Raw genomic sequence first — 17073 nt, 5'->3', positions numbered from 1 at the left:
AAGCCTGGGCAGTGTGTATGGAAGTCCTGGGCTGCCCAAACAAGAAGACCTCCCTCTCTGCCAAAGGAAAGCAGAGCAAGAGGTTTGGCACCAGCTTGGCTGCAGGAGTCGCTGGTTGGAGGCATACAAGGCACCCTCATGTAGTTCTAAGAAAAAATGTGGCAAATTATGCAAGCCCTAAGTCTGCCAACCACTGATTTACAGCACAGTCCTGTGTGGTATCTACTCAGAATAGTAATGGTAATGGTAATAGTAATAGTTATAATAAATTATTTATATGCTGCCTATCTGACTGAGTTGCCCCACCTAGCACAGGAGAGCAGCTAAGATTGTTTGGGCATATATATGTTCACTGTCAAGGGTGGCAGCAGGCTCCCAATTCCAATAGTGAGACAAAGGAGGATGAAAAGGGTAGATCTTGAGAACAGAGACAAGCAACTCCTAGGTTGTTGGCTTGCGCTATCATTAATGGCCAAGGTCCCAAAACGAAGTCAGGGGCTAATCTGGTCCACAGTCTGGACCTTTGGGGCAGCATTCTTGCCCCTGGAGAGAAAGGACGCCTGAGCCTGAGCATCATCAAAGCAGAGAGAGACAAAACACATGGTTTCCTTTAGCGCCCTCCTGTGACTGTTTTGCCAATTGCTCTCAGGCTGGAAAGACGGATAGCAAAGTTCCCAAGTGGAATGGTGCACACAGCCTGGTCAACCTGACTGCAGGCACTCATGGCTTTTATTCAGTACTGGAGTCTCATCAAAGGTGTTCTGCAGGCTTTTGAGATACAACAAATCTGCAAAACCTGTGAGGATGATGATACCATGCCCGTCTATAGGTAAAAATCTCCCCAGGAGTTGGGGGCCGGGTAGCAGCGAAAGGGCTACTTCTTTACTCTTGGGAAGACAGAGAAACCATAAAGCAAGGGTGGGGAGTCTCAAGCCTGGGCCAAATGTGGCCCTCCAGACCTTTCCATCTGGCCCTTGGGAGTCTTCCCCAAGCTGCACTGCATCCCCAGGCACACACACCCCTTGGCTGTTTTTGCCCGGTTGGAATGTGTGCTTGAACTCTGATGATGCCTCTTGCACATCTGGATGAAGGACAGAGAGGAAAACATGCTGAAATAGAGGATGTGGTGGAGGACAGAGAGGAGGCTGGGGGATCCAGCCTTGCCAGTAGTACATGTGAAAGGGATCTAGGGGTCTTAGTAGATCACAAGCTTCACATGAGTCAACAGTGTGAAGCAGCACACACACACAAAAAGCTAATGCTAATCTAAGCTGCATCAACAGAAATACAGTGTCCAGGTCTAGGCAAGACATAGTCCCACTCTATTCTGCCTTTGTCAGACCACACTGGAATACAGTGTCCAGTTTTGGGCAGCACAATTTCAGAAGGATGTTGACAAGCTGGAATATGTGCAGAGGAGGGTGACCCATGGAAGATGGAGCAAGGTTGTTTTTTCCTGTTGTGGAGGGTAGGACCCGAACCAACGGATTTAAACTACGGTATATGAAAGGAGATTCCAACTAAACATCTGGAAGAACTTCCTGATGGCAAGAGCTGTTTGACAGTGGATCAGACTCTCTCGGGAGGCTGTGGGCTCTCTCCATTTGAGGTTTTTAAGCAGAGGTTGGGTGGCCATCTTTCATGAATGAATGAGTTGAGATTCCTGCATTGCAGGGGGTTGGACTAGATGACTCTTGGGTCTCTTCCAACTCTATGATTCTATAATTCTGTGAAATCAGCTCCTGTACAAAGGTAAGGTTTACATTCCTTCCTCCTCCCCCCACTTTTGCCTCTGGCCCCACACACTTCTGGCATGTGGCCCCTGGAAGGTTACTCAGAAGAGAATGCGGCCATTTGATTAAAAATGGTTCCCATCCCTGCAATAAAGGCTCTGGGGATTCTCCAACCTTTACACCATAGGCCACATGACATCCTGAAAACAAAATATTTAAACTTTGTTAGAGGAAGAGGGCTCAGCTGGCTGCAAGCACCTTCTGTTCCCAGCTTACAGGAAAGGAAAACAGCCAGAAGGAAGGGAAAGAGAGTTCACTTCTGAGACAGAATTGCAACCTTGCCTGGCTCAGATCCTCATACTTGTAAGAAGGTGGAATGAGCCCTGCTAGATCAGGTCAATGGCCCAAATAGAGCAGCATTCTGTTCTCACAGTGACCCACCTATGGGAAACCTGCAAGCAGGATCCAAACACAAGAGCTCTCTCCCCTGATGTGGTTTCCTGCAGCTGGAATTCAGAAGCATTGCTGCCTCCAGCCGTGGATGCAGGGCACAGTCATGGTGGCAAAAGCCACTGATAAGTCTTATTCTCCATGAATTTGTCTCATCCTCTTTTAAAGCCACCCACATTGGTGGCTGTCACTGACTCATGTGGGACCAAAGTTCAACTATGCACTTCACAAAGTTGTACTTCCTTTTGCCTGTCCTGAACCTTCCAATCTTCAGTTTCTTTGGATATCCACAATTCCTAATGCTATGAGAAAGGGATGTGAGAGTGCACAAAGGTGAAACCCAGTGGAACAGCAAGCTACCGATGGTGGCTACTGTCTCCCTCTACAGTTGGAGGCCGTATGCCTCTGAATACCAGTTGCTAAGAACTGTAGCTGGAGAGAGTGCTATCACCATCTGCTTTTGGGCTTCCCATTAAGGCATCTGGTTGACCACCATGCTGGTCTAGGGGGGTCTTTGGCCTGATCCAGGAGGGCACTTAGGTTAACCCAGCACGCCTCTAGAACACCTCTCCTGCATCATTTAACTGTGACTGGACAGAAACAAATGAATGCAGTGTTAGATGGCTGGTCCATCTTGTAGTCAGGAGCAAGGAGGCAGTAAACAATATCATGCAAATTGGAGTGAACACTTCGTTTGCAAAAAAAATGCAATCTGCACAGACTTATTCGAGTGTCAGGCCTAATGAGCATGAGCACAGCAGCTCATCTCAGTAGGTCTGCCCCCATGAAGCAGTCGTGGAGACTGAAGGTTGGCATAGGAAGTTGCTTTATCCCAGACTGGGCAGTCCGAGGCTGGTTTTCGGGTGGAATTGAAGAAGGCACCCGAGGGTTCAGATTGCACCATTAAAGTTGGTTTGGTGCTTTGTGAACCTGCTTCTCTTCCCCCCACTGGACTTTTTTATTTTTTTGCAGTAAGGAAAGTGACAGGAAAATGTGGGATAACAATCCCTTGATGCAATATAATCTAACCTCTGTGCAAACACCACCAGAATTATTAAATAGCTGACATTGTCTAACCAACCCACAAACATTCATTCAAGTTTATCAGGATGAATGCTCTTTAAACAGCACACCTAGGAGAAGGCTATGTCAGACCATCAAGCTCAGTATTGTCAACATTGATTGGCAGAGGCTCTCTGGCGTCTCTCCCAGTGCTACCTGGAGATAGCAGGAGTTGAACCTGAGGACTTCTGCATGCAAGGCAGATTCTCTATGATGAAGCCACAGTCCTTCCACAAAGGGTTCCCCAACTCTTGGACTTGGAGGATGGAGGTGGGGGGAACTTGAAGGTGGCCTTAGCAGAAGCCCACACTCTCACCTGCAGGCCATATCTGTTATGGTCATGATTCTCGAAGTAGCCCTCTTTGCTGGCATCGCCCACATTCTCCAGATCCACGGCCCTATCAGGCTTGCAAGCAGAGAGCAAGTTCAGCTCATAACACTCTTGGATATCTGAAAAACAGGTCGAGAGAGATGTAGATGCAAAAGGAAACAGAATTGCTCCAGCTGCCTTGGGAGATTCTTAACACTCAAGGCTGGGCAGGGTGACTGAGTCAGGAGTGTCAGCACAGCCAGCAAGGTGAGCAACAGCAAGCTCAGTGAGAGTTGCCTGCAAGGCAGGACATTCAGCAGCAACACAACCAACTCCATGGTTACAGCTATGCATTGCTAACTTCTCTTTTCCACTCCCAGGTCTTGCACATCTGGAAGACCTGGGGCTCTGCTCAGAGCCAGAGGAAGGCAGAATCATTCCTGCCCTACAGGAAAGATTTGCCAGCAAAAGAGGTCACTTTAAGTTGCCCTTTAAGTTGTTGCTGGCATCCATCTGTCTCAAGAGACAATGGAGTGCACCTCCAGCGGTGAAGTCAAGCTGCTGCATTAGCAGCACCAAAGTGACCTCTCCAGGGCACAAGCCTGGGTTGCCCAGAGGACAAGACTCCCCTCTCGGCCTCACTGATGTGGTTCAAAGGAAAGCAGCGCAAGACGTTTGGCACCCGCTTGGCTGCAGTTGCCAGAAGTAGGCGAACAAGGCCCATCCAACCATCTTAGGGACACCACTCTGGATTTATGCAGAGTTTGCTTCTTAGCTTTTTCTTCTCCTGAAGATATTCCACAAGGCAGTGGAGGTTTAGGACCAGACTATTCCTCCTTCTGGATTTTCTACCTTCCCAAGTGGATGAGCCCCACCTGCCCCAAGTTTCCCTCCACAGCACATGCAGAAACCGCCTTCTTGACTGTTGGACCCACTATTGGTCACATCTGCTCAATCTACCAGAGCTTGTCTTTGCATGCAGGGCAAGCCCCTAACTCAACAAGGGTTTGAGACCCATCGGCTCCCCTCACCTGGTTTAGCCAGCCAGTTGAAGCAGTTTCATGAGGCGTGGCCGCTGTCTCATGCTGACAGCTTCTGGGGGCCCCAGCTGAGAGCTGAGAGCTAAGTGCAGGGTGGGGACCAAAAGTGGGCAAACCACACCAGAAGGAGCATGATGTGTCCCCCACCAGCAGTACTACCCCTTCCCTAATACTCCATAACCCCATCCTCAAGGTGGTGCCTGCTGTTCCCCAGCCCCCTCCTCCATACTCCCACACCTAGTCAGAAGCACCGGCACAAGCCCAAGTAGTTATATGGCCCTTCCATTTCCACATTTGCCTTCGATAATCTTCTTGGAGCAGCAGAGTCCACGTGGGAAAGCCACCTAGGCAGCAAGCAGGGGCTTCCCAGAGAACCTGACATGTGCCCTCACTTATCACGGTTGGCTGGTGTGTCGCTGTCACCACCACCACTGTGCCTATCGAAGGGGAATGTGAGCAGCTTGGCAGCTACCCAAGCTCAGCCAGGAAAAGCTGAGAGGAAGAGGAGGCAGTGGGGAGGTGGAGGCCCAGGCATTTCCTCTGTGCGCAGGGCCGGGGTCTCACATTCCTGAGTGGAAGCAGCAACAGCAGCAGTTGGCGGCTTTGCTACGGCCAGACATGCCCTGCTCTCTTGCGCTGGTTGCTCCCACTGAGCTGGGCAGGGCTGAATCCCTCCTTCAGGTGGCTCCCACCTGGAAAAGCCATCAGAGCAAGCCTTGGCCTGATAGGAACCCACATACAGTATCCCATTTAGTATCCCCCAAACTTCTCCCTCATGTACCCTGCCCAGGGGCATAGGCTCTGGGCAGCTCTTATTGCTATGCCAACTGGTGCTCCTAGTGCAGCACTGCAAACCAGGGGAGTAGGGCGTGCCTCTTTTTGGGAATGGTCAGCCCCTTTTCTCCCCAGAATGTTAGGCCAACCATTGGGGAGTGGTGCAGGTCCATCCCGCTGCTCTAGGGCCACATTCACAAAACAGATTTGAAGCATGGCAATACCACTTTAAACAACCATGGCTTCCCCTAAAATACTCTGGGAGCTGTAGTTTGTTAAGGGTGCAGATTGGTTTTAGGCGGTCCCCTATTCCCCTTGCAAAGCTACAGTTCCCAAGTCCCTTGTGAAGAAGGTTTGATGGTCCAACCACACATAGTGGAACTGTAGCTTTGAGGGGAATAGGGGGTCTCCGGAAAACTCCCAGCACCCTTAACAAACCACAGCTCCCATAATCTTTTGGGGGAAACCGTGAGTTCTTAAAGTGCTTTAAATGCATGGTGTAAATGTGGCTGAGGTCCACCAAAACATTCTTCAAAATCTCCTCCCACCACCTCCCCAATTTTTAAAGTCAACAACTGAAACAGAGCCTATTGCTATCCTTGTTTTTAGGAAACTCTATAAGGCATGGGTTCCAGGCATATACCCAGGGTTCAGTTTCCTAGGAATGAGGTTCAGCGGAGGCTGTGGTGTCTTTATGACATATGGCTTATTCACACATATACACAGCCTGAGCCTACGCTGGAGGGGCTCACAGCATTAACAACCAAGAAAGTCTTTGTTGTCCCAATCACAGCCTTGGATTCCAGGAGAAATCAAGCATGGCTCTCCCTCTCTGGCTTGCACCTGCTTCTAACTTCCAGCTCTCTCTCACACACAACTCTCCACTCTGGCTTTTGTCTTTCTAACTTAACACCACCCATCTGCTCTCTGGCACAGAGCCATTTTCTTTGTTATACTAATGATGAACTGTACTTAAGGTACTTAGATGACAACTATGACCCTTGCCTGACTAGCCCAACAATTGAATCCTCCATTAGATTGTAACCCTTGATAGATCCAGGACCCCAGGAATTAAGAGGAGATTTGGGCATCAATCGTGTAGACCAATCCCCCTGAATTCACAACCATACAGACATGCTACAGGGCTGCTGATAGTACTACCAGTAGCTAAAATTGTGTAAAGCACTTGAAAATGAACGATAACAAGCACTATTATTAGCTTGAATGGCACCTTACCTACTTCCCTACCTTTTAGGACACTCCCCTTGGTTACTGTTTTTTAAGAAGATTGGAGTGGGGAGAAGGATATGGCTAAAACTGGGGAGTCAAGGAGGAAGTGGGGCTTGAGGGTTGCATCAATAATTTCCCAGGTAATCCAAACATTTGTTATCAGAGAGCAGGAGAGGGACATAGACCAACAATGTTCTGTGTCCTACATAGAGCAGCTGCCATTTGATGCTACAGAGTAGTGGCTCCCAAAGCGGATGGTACTGCCCCCTGGAGGCGGAATACAAAGTGGGGTTCTAAAAGGAAAGTGGGGAGCAGGGTCTAATTGACTGTCAGAATTTGCAAAGCTGGCACCATTGAATCAATTAAACTCAACTGCTTTAATTGGATTTTGAATAAACATGCAACTAATTCTCATTTTTAAAAAATATTATTGTGCTATTATTTTGCTTAAGGAGTAAACCCTACACAAATCCAGAGTGGTGTTCCTAAGATGGTTGGATGGTGCCTTGTACACCTCCTTCCGGCAACTCCTGCAGCCAAGCAGGTGCCAAACACCTTGCTCTGCTTTCCTTTGAACCAGATCAACGAGGTTGAGAGGGATCTTGTCGTCTGAGCAGCCCAGGACCTCCAGACACACTGCCCAGGCTTGCACCCCAGAGAGATCCCTTTGGTGTGGCTAATGCAGCAGTTTGACTTCACCCCCAGAGGCACACCCCACTGTCTCTCAGGACAGAGGGATGCCAACAGCAGTGGGTCAGGCAACCTGCTATTATGAATAATGATTCTTATAGGGATGGGTGAGGGCACTGGGGATAAGTTTATGGAATCGAGGGCATGCGGGGCTTGAAAACCGTGGGAAGTGCCAACCAGGGTCCCTCCAGATGTGTTGGACTACAACTCCCATCGCTGGGGCTGATGGAGCGAGTGGTGGTGAAGTGGTCAGAGCATTGGACCAGGTCCTTGGAAACCACGGTGCAAATTCCCTCACTTGGCCATGAAGCTTTCACTGGATGACCTTAGCCCAGTCACTGCCTCTCATGCTAACCCAGCCTCACAGGATTGTTGTGGGGATTAAATGAAGGGCAGGAGAACCCCTTGGAGGGAGAGAGACGGAAGATGTATATGGAGCAATAAATAAACAAATAAGTTGCAGTTCAGCACAGCTGGAGGACATCAGGTCAGCAAAAGCTGCTCTATAGTCCAGCTGGGGGGAGGGGAGGAACCAAAGTTTCCCCTGCCAGTCAAATTTGATTTGGGGCATGGCTATGGCCAGGTAAATCATCAACAGCTGTATAGGAAGCTCTGCTCAGACAGCGCAGCCCGCTCTAGTTCCTGCCAGCTTGACAGAAGGTCGCAGAACCCTGTGATCATGTGTACAAATCGCTGAAGCCGCTCATCCGAGCACCTGTGTAACAAACAGCTCTGGCACGGGGAGACCTGCAAGAGGTGCAGAAACAGCTACTGCTCTCCGCCCTCCACCCCCTGCCCATCTGCCCACAAAGCATGCCCAGGTGCTTTGGCTCTGTACAGCTGCAAGGCACCCTTGCAGCGCCTGGAAGAGCTCGCTCTGGAAGACGTGAACCACTTTCTCGATGGAGACTTGCAGAGGCCGCTCCGCCGGGGACTGCAGACTCCCCTGGTACCTTGCCAGGATCTCCACAGCCCGCTGGGTGTCTGCCAAGACAGGATCAGAGCTATAAAGCACAATGCCTGCACATAGGCAGGTGCTGCCGGCCCTAATCAGACAGCAGGCCACGCCCCCTCATGCCCCACTGCTGACATCGGTTGCCCCTGTTATGTGGGCAGAGGTAGACTGCCTTTGGAAAGGAAGGTTCCATCTCACTGTTACAGCCAACAGCTGCCCTTCTCCACAAATTCACCTAACCCTGTTTTATATCCACCTTACAAGGAACCACGTTTGTGGAGTCCATGCAACTTGTGGAGTCCATGCAACAGTGTGTGCTTGTTTGTTTAAAAACAAACAAACAAACAAACAAACAAACAAACAAACAAACAAACAAACAGGATTTACTTAGACCAAGTCTTATACTGCTGGTCTATTTGGTTTATCTGCCTTATACAGAATCAGACCATGGATCCACATTGCATCCACACTGTACATTCAATGCACATTTAAAGAATACAACTCCCCACCCCCCAAGAATCATGGGAAATGTATTTTAACCGCTCACCAAACTACAGTCCTCATCACTCTTAACAAGCTACACCTCCCAGGATTCTTTGAGGGAAAGCCACACGCTTTAAGTGCCCTTTAAACATGCTTTGGGACGCAGGTGGTGCTGTGGGTTAAACCACAGAGCCTAGGATTTGCTGATCAGAAGGTCAGCAGTTTGAATCCCTGCGATGGGGTGTGCTCCCGTTGCTCGGTCCCTGCTCCTGCCAACCTAGCAGTTCGAAAGCATGTCAAAGCGCAAGTAAATAGGTATCGCTCCAGCGGGAAGGTAAATGGCGTTTCCGTGCTCTGCTCTGGTTCGTCAGAAGCAGCTTAGTCATGCTGGCCACATGACCCAAAACTTGTCTGCGGACAAACGCCGGCTCCCTCGGTCAATAAAGCGAGATGAGCGCTGCAACCCCAGAGTCGGTCACGACTGGACCTAATGGGCAGGGGTCCCTTTACCTTTTTAAACATGCTTTAAATGCATGCTGTGGTTGTGACAGCACTTACAGGATATCAGGCAGGGTTCTCGCCCTGTAGATGCCATCAGGAATCAAACCTGGACCTTCTGCATGCCAAGCAGAGGCTCTAGCACGTAGTTATGGTCTTTCCCCCTTTGGAAGTCATTCAAAACACAATGCTTTGGCCCACAGATCTACAGCCCTAACCAGATTGTGGAAGGGAGTCCCCGTGTGGATGGGGGCTCAGACTGACTCCCATCCAAAAGGAACACTGCCTCTCAAAAGCATGGGGAGGGTGGTGAACAGCAGTGCAGCTGGATCAGTGTACTGTATGAAGCAAAGATCACAAGTGTTGAAGCAATGGTTCTTCAACATCCACTTCATTGGACTGGTCATGTTGTGTGGATGCCTGATTGTTGTTTTCCAAAGTAACTACTCTATTCCAAACTTAAAAATGGAAAGCGTAATGCTGCTGGTGAACAAAAGAGGTTTAAAGACTCTCTCAAGGCAAATCTTTAAAAATGTAGTATAAACACCAACAACTGGGAAACACTGACAACTGCGAGTGCTCCAGTTGGAGAACAGCCTTGACCAAAGGTGTCATGGGCTTTGGAGACACTCGAACTCAGGACGCAAGGGAGAAACCTGGTAAGAGGAAGGCATGCTTGGCAAATTCACACTGTGATCAACTCCTGCCCGGGAACCAACGTCCCCACTATGGAAGGACGTGTGGGTCCAGAATTGGCCTCCACAGTCCCTTACGGACTCACTGTTAAAACCATGTTTATGGAAGACAATCTTACTTGGCTATGAGGGATTGCCAAAGAAGAAGCAGCAGCTGGGTCAGGCTGGTGAAGGGCCCTTCTGAGCCCCTTGGACCACCAGCCAGTGCCTAAGCTGTCTGGCTACAGGAAGGCTGGAGTTTTCTCACTATTTACTCTCATTCTGATATACTTGGCATTTTTTATTTGAAACACACTCACTTTTATTTTGTCCCCCTAAAAAAATCAAAAGAGCTTCTTACAACTCTAGAAAAGGGCTCTCAGAGATCCTGATCAACCAAGCGGCTAAGTTCAGATGCCTCCCTAGCCTCCTGTGGGTTCTGCTGCCCTCAAGAAGCATCTGTCCCCCAGACCAGCGCATGGAGGGGGGTTTCCCTTTGTGAGGGGCAGCCCTAAAACAAAGGGCGTCTGTACCAGCTCCTGGGAGGAGTCAAACAAGAGGGCAGCTGAGCCCATCCTCTGACCTTGTAGCTCTTTTGCTCCCAGCAGGGGGTACAGATCCCAGAACAAGAGAGCTGTGTCTGCAAGTGCTCAGGACCCTGAGACAATCACCTCTCACAACATGCCACCCCAGGAAGAAAGCTGGAGATGTTAGGAGATTTCCTTCCTGCAATCCAGGAGTTTGCAAACCTTTCTGTTTCAAAGCCAGCCACATAAGCATTGATTTGCCTGCTATGGAATCTTAAGTGGGCTATGGATTGTGCTTTACTTGCGGGGAGTGGAGGACAATGAACACAGCTAAGCTCTGCCTTCACAGTTGGAGGCAGCATGCTTCACTGTGTTAGAAACTCAGATATATAAGTTAGGTGCCGAATGGCTCCTTAACCCGATGTTGTAGTTGTCAAAATGGAATATCTAGTTGCCATTTTGGGGGCAGCTGGCTCTTATTTTTCAAATGATGGACTGACTGTGATTGATTCTGGCTAGTGAGCTTTGAGAACTTACAGAAGAAGAATCACTTGATCCACATATATACTGGCTTATTCCAATCTCTTTTTCTTAATGGTGACTGCTCTTGCTCAGGCTGCACAGAAATAGGCATTTTGGTTTCAGGAATTCATCCCAATTGTGCAAATAAAATATAACTGACAGAACTCTATGGGATGGGGGTATTAGTGTGTGAAAGCAGTCCAGATCCGATGACCCCCAGATGGTGGAGATATCAGGTGCCATCCTGGCACCTAGGCATCTTCGCTTGGTCACAAGTGGTTGAGAGGCAGGGGCACAATGTGCCTGGCTAATTTTGAACAGTGTAAATACCAGCTGCCAGGAATCACAAGCAGGGAGAGCGCTGCTGTTGCGCTCAGGTCCTGCTTGCAGATTTCCTATCGGGGCATCCTTCTGGCTACTGCGAGAACAGGATACTTGACTAAATGTGCCTTTGGCCAGGTCTAGTTGCAGGGCTCTTCTGATATTCTTAGGCTGGGACCCACATTGTGTCCCCTGCCATATTATGTTGCAGGTGCCACATAATACTCATTCTGCACAACAGCACCTGCAGGTTGGAACTCCCTGCCTATTGACATCAAGCACGCACCTTCGCTGTACTTTTTTTGGCACCTGCTAAAAAACATTTTTCTTTAGGCAAGCTTAGCCAGACATGTTAACATGTGTTCTAAACTGCTCTTTAGCTTGCTGTTTCTCAACTATTTTTTGAATGTTTTAAACACTTATTTTAACTGTTTTTCTTTCTTTCTTAACTGATAATCCTATGGTTTTCTTCTTTTTGTAAATCACTCTAAGGTTTATCACAGCTGAGCGGTATGTAAGTTTTGTGAAATAAATAAAGGGCATCTAAGCTGCCGGTTACATATTTTTTTTGACAAGAGACCAAGGCTGCTCAGAGAATGGACTCAGATCATTGCTCCTCCTTGCCCAGGGATAGAGAAGCATTGCAGGAAGTTGTTAATTATATTATTTACCCCACTCTTTAAGCAGCCTCCCTTTTATATCCCCACAACAGCCTTGCAAGGCAGGTCAGCTGAGAGGCAGTGGCAGGTCAAAGGTTTATTCCTTTGGACTCAGCAAGGATTTGAATCTCACCACCTACAATCCAGGACTCTAGCCCAGGAGTAACCAATGTGTTACCCTCTAAACATTTTGGACTACAATGCCTATTTGCCCCAGACAGCATGGCCAATGGTCAGGGATTATGGGAGTTGTAGTCCACAAATCTGATGGGCACTGCATTGGCAGTGACAATCCCAGACCTGGATGCGTGCACACAGTTCCTGATTTACGTATGAGCTGAGCAGGCTAGAGCCCATGGCCTCATAAACTAGAGGGCATCAGCCTCTTGCAAAAAAAAAGGGGGGGGAGTTTTAATAATAAACTGCAAAATAAACTGCTATAGAAAATTATTCAAAACATAATAACTAAGGGTACAAGACAAGGTTGTCCTCTATCACCACTGTTATTTATCGCGGTCCTGGAAGTCTTTTTAAGGGCAATCAGAAGTAATGATCAAATAAAAGGGGTAACGGTGAGTCGAAAATAATATAAGGTTAAAGCTTTTGCAGATGATTTAGTATTAACTCTGGAAGACCCCATGAATACGGTAACAGAAGTGTTGAAAGAAATTGATCAGTTTGGTCAGCTGGCAGGATTTATTCTGAATAAGAAAAAAACTAAAGCAATCACCAAAAACATAGATCAAGAGGCAATTAATAGACTACAGCAACAAACAGAGATAGAAGTGGTCAAGAAAGTTAAATACTTAGGAGTATGGTTAACCCCCAGAAGTATTGATTTGTTTCAGAATAATTATGTTCCAACTTGGAATAAGATTAAAAGGGACCTAGAGGTGTGGGGAAGAATGAAATTGTCATTTTGGGGAAGGATTGCAACAATTAAAATGAATGTGCTACCAAAGATGCTATTCTTATTTCAAACGATTCCAGTAATCAAAGGGGCAGCAATTTTTAAAAATTGGCAAAGAGAAATTTCAAGGTATATCTGGCAGGGTAAGAAGCCGAGGATAAAATTTAAGATATTGACAGATGCGAAAGTAAGAGAAGGCTTCGCCCTGCCAGACTTGAAATTGTACTATGAAGCATCCTGCCTCTGTTGGTTGAAGGACTGGATGAAATTAGAAGATACTGATTTGTTAGATCTGGAAGGTTTTGATAATAGATTTGGGTGGCATGTGTATTTATGGTATGACAAGAAACGTGTACATAAAGGATTTGAAAACCACATCGTAAGAAGGACTCTGATTGAAGTATGGGAAAGATATAAAGATTTGTTGGAACAAAAAACTCCATATTGGTTGTCGCTGTTGGAGGCGATGAGTATGAAGAAAGTCAATATGACTGGGGGATGGGTGACATATGAGAAGTTAATAAGTAAAAGAGAAGGTAAATGGAAAATGAGACCATTTGAAGAAGTCAAGGAATATATTAATGATTGGTTGCATTTTTTTCAGATCAATGAAATGTTTAAAAAAGATTTGAACCAAAGGGGTTTTGCAGACAAAGAATCAAAATTTCAAACAGAAATATTAAACAATGATTTTAAAATTCTAGCAAAAATATATAAGTTATTGTTAGAATGGTGTACAAAGGATGAAGAGGTAAAATCAGTTATGATTGATTGGGCCAAAGACTTAGGACACAATATACAAAAGGAAGATTGGGAAAAATTATGGAAAGAAGGTTTAAGATTCACTGCATGTACAACTATAAAAGAAAATGTGATGAAAATGATGTATCGATGGTATGTAACTCCGGTAAAATTAGCAAAAATGTATAAGACAAGTAACAAATGTTGGAAATGTAAAGAAAAAGAAGGTACTTTTTATCATATGTGGTGGGAATGTAAGAAAGTAAAAAGCTTTTGGGAAATGATTTATAATGAACTGAAGAAAATGTTGAAATATACATTTGTTAAGAAACCAGAAGCATTTTTATTAGGCATTACAGGTAATGAGATAAATAAGAAAGAAAAGAAGTTATTTTTATATGCAGTGACAGCAGCAAGAATATTGATGGCCCAAAAATGGAAACAAAGGAGCTACCTACGTTAGAAGAATGGAAAACAAAAATGATAGACTACGCAGAATTGGACAGAATGACAGGGATCCGAAACCGACAAGATCAAAGATTCACAGAAGATTAGGAAAAATTTATTGAATATTTGCAAAAATTAAGTGATAATCAGATTACGTTTGTAAGTTTTAATGAAGCATTGTGATGGGAAATAAGCATTAAAAGGGGATGAAGTTTTACAGAAATAATATAAACAACAAAACAGAAATGTGTTTAAAGTTAAAATATGAAGGATTTGCAGATAAGTTGAGGGAAGTTGAAAAAAGAGAAATAAGATGTAACTAAGACAGGAGTGCCTGGCGTGCTCTGGTCCAGAAGACAGGAGTGCCTGGCGTGCTCTGGTCCATTATTCAAAATTATACCCAACAATTCCACCTTGTGTAAACCAATTATTTTATTCAATCCTCAAACAGAGATATCGTAAGTTTACTAGTAAGTTTAGTTCTGATTTTGATAGTATAATTGAGAAGTTTGCATCCAAAAGAGCTGGATAGAAACTGTTCTGACTTTGTATATACTGTAGTACAATGATTCCTCTATGAATGTCGTGAATGTCTCCATTAATTCCATACTTTTGTAAACTTGATAAAGGTTATAAATTTATACGCAGTCTTTTTATCAATGCCAAGATTTCAGCAATGTTCTACTTTCACTGAATAGATATAGGGAAGAATTGGGTTTTGCTTCTCATGATCAGATGCTATTAAGTCTGAGCCTCCCCAGGTCTCTTAGCCAAGGCCTTCAACGGCTGTAATCGTGGCCTGGGTGTGCAAATCACATTACTGTACAGTAGCAGGTAGCAAAGTTAGAGAGTGGCTTCTGGGCCTTTGACTCCAGCACTTTGTCCCTGCTGGAAAATGCTTCTCCCTGAGGTGCATCTGTTAACAGGCACACAAACCCTGTCAATGAAATTCTGGAGGCAACCCCATACAGGATGCCAGGCGGGTGCCCCCAGAAGGGCTTCCCACAACTTTGTCTCCAGGAAAAGCTTCACACCAGCCCTGCCAGGAAAATCAAAATGTGGCATCTCAGGTGGCAGCAGGAAATTACTGCCTTGCAATAAGTTTGGGAAAGACACGGCCCCATTCGTGGGCATTCACTCTCTAGCCGGGGGTCCAGAGGCCTTGAGGGGGGGAGAGCACAGAGAACAGTTTGCACCACAGCCGCCCCCTTCCGCCTCAGGGGCCCGGGCACGACAACTCGCCGCCCCCCGGCACCCTCTTACCTCTCCGGCTGGTCATGGCCCGGGCGGGGGCGCCCCCGCCGTTATCTCCACTACGCTCTCCGAGATAAGAGGGGAGGAGGCTGGGCGGGTGGCGTTGCCTTGAGGGGCCGCCCTGTCCGGACGGAGGGACGGAGGGCGGGGAAGAGGCGGAGGAGGGCGAAGGGGCCGGGCTCCGACTTTCTGGGCGGGACAGTCGGCCGGCCGGCGGGGTTCACGCGCCCAAAGAGCGATGGAGGTGTTCCCTGCCCACCCTGTCTCCCAGAAAATCACGAGGGCTGGAAATGCCACTCTTCCAAACGCCCCGCAAAGGGCAGCCCCGTTCGCTTTTGCGATTCGTTTCCCAAAGAGACCGCCACTCACGGGCGCTGGCTACCAGGCACACCAAACCTACGGGACGAGACGGGGAAACACCCCTCGAACCTCGATCCCAGGGCTTTGCAGAGGATGCGAGCGCTGCAAATGCTTTGCCCGGGGAGACGGAGGCTCTGAAGCCAGGAAACGTGGCTCCGGCCCCGGACACACGCACCCCGTGCCGTGTCCAGTTTCGTCCCGCCTCCAGGATGCTGCCAGCACCCTTTGATAACTAAAAGTGACCACCCAAAACTTTCCCCCTTCAGTGCCCTAAGTTTAGCGAGTACCTGCCATGTGTTTCCCTCACTACTGTATTCGATCAACAGATGCTTGCCTAAGCGCCGCCCAGGCCTTGCCACGCGTGCATGGACGCGGTCCAATGACAATGCGCGCGTCCCAAGGTGAAGGCAGGGGGCGGGGCGAAGGGGAAGAAGACGCGCGTTTTTCATTATTACCCTGTACCTTTTATGGGAGCGAGAAGGTTGAGCGACTGTGTCCTGGGGCGAAAAAACAAGCATCATATTTATTTTTCAGGTCTTATGTGAGGCTTGATTGTCACAAAACCTTACAAAAAGAATACAACAATAAAAATTATCAGTAAAAACATTTAAGAACAACTATTTTAAATATACGGGTGTTTTGTTCTTTTAAATCAGTGAGCTAAAAACCAGATTGAAACGTGTCACCATTCAGCGTATCTGGATAGGATTGCCTAACGGAAAATGTTTTTAGCACAACGAAGGTGGCTCGCCGCCTGATGTCACTACTGCCATGGGGATGTTTCACTCAGCCTGGAGTTCCAAAGTGTGGGTGCTGCCACACTTATTGCTGGCATCTGAAAGAGTGTACCATCGGGGGTAAAGTCAAACATTTTAGAGAGTTGCTTGTAGCACTTACCAGGGGTGCCAACTTCAATAAAATAGACCCAGGTACGCCCCCCCCCACGTAATAGATCACATGAGGCTGCACATTCACACCCTTTGCATGGCAGGGCCCATCAACTCTGGGAGACCAAGCAGCCCCCTAAAATATTTTATGGGGGGGGGCACAAAGGGACCTTAGCCCCTAGGAGTTGGCTCCTAGGGTGTTTAAATAGGATTTAATGTAGGGCTACCACATTAAAAGATTGATTTCTTACAAATGCCAAATGCGTATCATGGGGCACCTGTAATTTTACCATGGAAATGGTTGCCAAAATAACTTTTAAAAGCATTTGAGTGTTCTAAAGGCAGTTTTGTTTGTTAGTTTGGGGATAGGAATCAATTTATCCATATATCTTGAATGGAGATTAGTCAGGAAACTTAAAATAAAGGCTAGTGAGGCATTGGGGTGTATCCAGTTTACTCAGAATTATTGTGGTGTAAAGGTAAAAGGGCCAGATTACGACAGAAGCGGGGGGGGGGGGGAGCTGGGTTCAAATCTGCACCCTGTCC

At 47.2% G+C, this 17073-nt stretch overlaps 1 protein-coding gene across 1 annotated transcript in view; it reads right to left on the bottom strand.

The window, feature by feature from the left end:
* DLG3 (discs large MAGUK scaffold protein 3) overlaps positions 1-15406 on the bottom strand; it is a 115829-nt gene extending 100423 nt beyond the window's left edge. Inside the window, 4 exon segments of the mRNA XM_083422585.1 lie at positions 3562-3695; positions 8141-8144; positions 8146-8273; positions 15290-15406. Of these exon segments, the coding sequence (XP_083278711.1) occupies positions 3562-3695; positions 8141-8144; positions 8146-8273; positions 15290-15305 (282 nt within the window). The 5' untranslated portion in view covers positions 15306-15406.
* Positions 15407-17073: the final 1667 nt, after the last annotated feature.

Source organism: Podarcis tiliguerta, assembly GCF_965153285.1.
Source record: "Podarcis tiliguerta genome assembly, chromosome: Z".
Taxonomy (NCBI): Eukaryota; Metazoa; Chordata; class Lepidosauria; order Squamata; family Lacertidae; genus Podarcis; species Podarcis tiliguerta.
This window is presented reverse-complemented; position numbering and strand designations above follow the sequence as displayed.